Source organism: Rhinopithecus bieti, unplaced genomic scaffold (assembly GCF_001698545.2).
Source record: "Rhinopithecus bieti isolate Rb0 unplaced genomic scaffold, ASM169854v2 scaffold_22042, whole genome shotgun sequence".
In the NCBI taxonomy this organism is placed as follows: domain Eukaryota; kingdom Metazoa; phylum Chordata; class Mammalia; order Primates; family Cercopithecidae; genus Rhinopithecus; species Rhinopithecus bieti.
In genome coordinates, this window is record NW_016810459.1 from 40,279 (window position 1) to 44,628 (window position 4,350).

General features: G+C 48.4%; 1 protein-coding gene across 1 annotated transcript in view; it reads right to left on the reverse strand.

Moving 5' to 3' along the window:
• The window catches only part of NOL6 (nucleolar protein 6), a 13,716-nt gene extending 10,270 nt beyond the window's left edge, over nucleotides 1-3,446 (reverse strand). Inside the window, 3 exon segments of the mRNA XM_017892097.1 lie at nucleotides 1,504-1,620; nucleotides 1,706-1,912; nucleotides 3,279-3,446. Coding sequence (XP_017747586.1) covers nucleotides 1,504-1,620; nucleotides 1,706-1,912; nucleotides 3,279-3,332 — 378 coding nt within the window. The 5' untranslated portion in view covers nucleotides 3,333-3,446.
• Nucleotides 3,447-4,350: the final 904 nt, after the last annotated feature.

Sequence of the window (4,350 nt, forward strand, 5' to 3'; positions counted from 1 at the left end):
AAAAAAAAAAAAAAAAAGGATCACTTTACTTTCTTCCCTAGTTTGCGGAGCCATCATTTCTTAGTGCCTAGATTAGTTCCTAACTGGTCTCCCTAATCTCATCGTTGTCCCTCTCCATTCTACTTTTGACACAGCAGCTGGAGTAAATTTTTCTAAAACTAAACTTTTTAAGGCTGGAAAAGTGAACTTTTAGGCCAGGTAATCCCAGCATTTTGGGAGGCCGAGGCGAGCAGATTACCTGAGGTCAGGAGTTCAAGATCAGCCTGGCCAACATGGTGAAACCCCATCTCTACTACAAATACAAAAAAACATTAGCTGGGTGTGGTAATCCCAGCTACTCAGGAGGCTGAGGCAGGAGAATCGCTTAAACAGGAGAGGCAGAGGCTGCAGTGAACCGAGATCGCACCATTGCACTCCAGCCTAGTGGGAAAGAGCCAGACTGTGTCTCAAAAAAAAAAAAAAAAGGGTGAACTTTTAAACGTCAGAGGGGCCAGGCGCGGTGGCTCAAGCCTGTAATCCCAGCACTTTGGGAGGCCGAGACGGGCGGATCACAAGGTCAGGAGATCAAGACCATCCTGGCTAACCCAGTGAAACCCCGTCTCTGCTAAAAAATACAAAAAAACTAGCCGGGCGACGTGGCGGGCGCCTGTAGTCTCAGCTACTTGGGAGGCTGAGGCAGGAGAATGGCGTGAACCCGAAAGGCGGGGAGCTTGCAGTGAGCTGAGATCTGGCCACTGCACTCCAGTTTGGGTGACAGAGCGAGACTCTGTCTCAAAAAAAATAAAAATAAAAATAAACGTCAGAGGGCATCAGTGCTCTGCAAAATAAAACCCAGCAGTGGCTCCCCATCTCACCCAGAGCAACAGCCAAAGTCCTTATTTCGGGACACAATGCCATGCATGATATGCTACTTTTCCCCATCACCTTTCTGAACTCATCTCCTTCTATCTTCCTCATTCATTCCAAGGAATGTACCTGGAACAATCCTGCCTTTGTGCTTTTGTACTGGCTGTTCCCCCTTCCTGGAATGCTTTCATTCCCTTAGATATCTATATAGCTGACTCACCTACTTCAAGTCTTTACACAAATGTCACTTCAGTAAGGCCTACTTTGTGAACACCCCATTTAAATTTGTAAACCACTCCCATCCTCTAACACTCCCAATCCCCTTACATTGCTTGTCCTACTTTTTCCTTTTTCCAGTGTTTACCACATTCTAACATTGCCACAGAGTTGACCTGTCATGCTTATCTATTAACTATAACCTCAACATTAGAACATAGGCTATTTACTGCTATGTTCTAAGAACACAAATACTGCAATGCATGTAAGTACTTGCTGAATGAATACACAAATGACCACGCTCCCAGCTAAGCTTCCTTGCTGTGAGAATGAGCTCCTTGCACCCCAACCCTTAAAGAGAGTAACAGCAAGGCCCCTGTTTGATACACCCCCACTGGAGGTCTCTCTTGTGCTTCCCAGTTCCCCAGGCCATTTGCTTACCTCTGTCTCAGGGACTGAGGGCACCCTCACAACCCGCTGGTTGACCTCCCGTAGGAAGGCATCAATCCGATCCTTCTTCTTCTCTGACAGCCTTACTTCCTTTAGTAGCTCCTCTACCTGTAAGAGAGGGTAGAAAACAGTCCATCAGCCTCAGGGTCCCAGGTACACCCCTCGAACAAAAGCCCCAGACACTCAACAGTACCTGTAAACGAAGCAAGCTGGAGTGGAACAAGATCTCAGTCTCCCGAAGGTGATTAAGCTCCTCATTGGTAGGCTCCTTGTACAGTTCTGCCCGGCTGAGCTTCACTGGCTGCAGGAGGCCCTTCGCTGGAGGCTCAGCCAATGTACGCTTCCTAGAGGATGCCTTCTTCCTCTCTTTGCCTGTGCCTTCCAGGGCTGGTTCCATCACCTGTGACCAGTGAGGGAGAAGCCATTGTGAGGTAATAGGCATCTAGCATCTGCTGCCTAAAGTGCCACCATGATAGGTTGTGGGTAAAGGCTTCACCTGCTCTGTCCCTCTTTCGAATAGGAGTCAGATTTTGTAAAACTCACGAGAATCGTTACTTCGAGGAACATTACTGAGTGCCAAACCGAAAATTCCTTAAGAGCTCTTGTGTCTACCTGACACCACAAGCATGGAGCTCTGTTTGGAATTGGTAGGGATAGAAGCTGACTGGGCCCAGGTTGGACACGGTGGCTAATGCCTGTAATCCCAGCACTTTGGGAGGCTGAGGTGGGCGGATCAGGTGAAGTCAGGAGTTCGAAACCAGCCTGGCCAAAATGGGAAACCTGTCTATTAAAAATACAAAAATTAGCCGGGTGTGGTGGCACATGCCTGTAATCTCAGCTACTCGGGAGACTGAAGCAGGAGAATCACTTGAATCCAGGAGACAGAGGCTGAAGTGAGCTGAGATCATGCCACTGCACTCTAGCCTGGGCAACAGAGCAAGACTGTCTCAAAAAAAAAAATAAATAAAAAGAAGCTGACTGCCCTAAGTAGTGCCCAAGCCCCGTGTATTTTCAGGAAGTTTCCTCTTCTGCTGATATAGGCCTGGGACTTCTCAAATGTCTTTTCCATTCTCGCTCCAACCAAATCCTGCCAGGTTCCATCTCCTCAAGGAAGCCCTGACTGCCTCAGTATATACTAAGTACTCACTGATGGAAGGAGCTATAACAGACTGGACCCCGAGGATACATTTAGCCAGTCATTAAATCCTCAAAATAATTCTTGAAGATACTTGAAGTCCCACTACTCACTCGAGGTTCCACAACTGGTACACCCATACCATGAGCAGGCTTCAAAGGCAAGTGTGCAGGATCCCAAACCTCTTCCCTTACAGCCGTGGGCCCATCCCCTCCACGATCCCTCTCACCCCAGAGAACCTTACTGGAGTGCCCCGGGAGAGGCACCGTATGCCCTCCGCTACAGCGGGGAGCACAGAACTGGACACAAGTTCTGTAGAGGGAGGAAGATCCCGCTTATCGTCAAGGACGACCAAGTTAAGGAAACGACCCAAGTGTGGGTCTCTTCAACTTTGAGGTGCAGATTTCCAAAAGGGAGCAGAGGCTCTACTGGCTTCACTGCTTCTAACCAAATACTGCCAGGTTCCATTTCCCCTAGCAAGCCCTGCCTCAGTGCCACAGGCTTGAAACATCCTCCAAAATGGTCCGCCGGCATGGCCTTCACCGGCAAGCTGTCAGGCCCCGCCATCTCGGACCCTGCAGCCAAAGGAGCGCACATTGAGCCTCTGTTCCTCCCAGAAGCCTTAACCCACCTCTGGCTCTACAATCGCTCCGCACAGCTGCTCTCCAGCTGGCGCCGGCCCCATCACTCGGGGTCCAGGACTCTCCCGCACTTCAGACTCTAGCCGGGTCTACACGGCATGGCTTCCCACGTGGACGGAAATGCCGAATTCCAGGCCCAAGCCCAGCCCACCCCAATTCCTCAGGACTCCACCCACTCCAGAGCTACTGGATCATCCATCGACTACTCGCTTGCCATTGGCCAGTCAGTCTCAAGGACAGCCCTTTAGGGGAGGGGCCAAACGGGTTTCTCTGATTTACGGCCTCTTCGCGACGCTAGAACGGAAGCCTGACGGTAGCTATGCAGTTGCTTTGTTTTCCTCACTTCCTTCGCTTAGGTCCAAACGGGAAGGGCGGAGCTAGTTTGATCATTTTGGTCGCGTTGTTTGTTTACAACGGTTATTCATCCCTTTTTCTTTATTTACTACACCTTATCAGTTAACCTTGTTAGTTCTACCTCCAAAACATACCTTGAATTTAATCAGTTTTCTGTGTCTTGACTGCCAGGTTTAGCTCATCACATTATCTTGTTCCCGGATTATTGTTATGGCTTTTCTCCAGTTTTTACTTATTACTTAGCTTATGACAATTTCAAATAATTTAGTTATTTTTATTTTATTTGTTTATTAATTTATTTATTTTTAGCGTAGTCTCGCTCTGTCACCCAGGCTGGAGTGCAGTGACACGATCTCAGTGCCCTGCAGCCTCCGTCTCCCAGGCTCAAGCGATTCTCGTTCCTCAGCCTCCCGAGGAGCTGGGATCACAGGGGGGTGCCATCACACCCGGCTAATTTTTGTATTTTTACTAAAGATGGAGTTTCCCCATATTGCCTAAGCTGGTCTCAAAGTCCTGACCTCCAATGACCCGCCCACTTTGGCCTCCCAAAATGCTGGGATTACAGGCCTGAGCCACTGCGCCCGGCCTGTTTTTAAAATATTAAAAATATAAAACAAATGTTGCAAGAATAATATAATGAATGCCCATATACTCTTCACCGGGATTCACTTAGTGTTATTATTTTGCCTAGTTTTTTTTTTTTTTTTT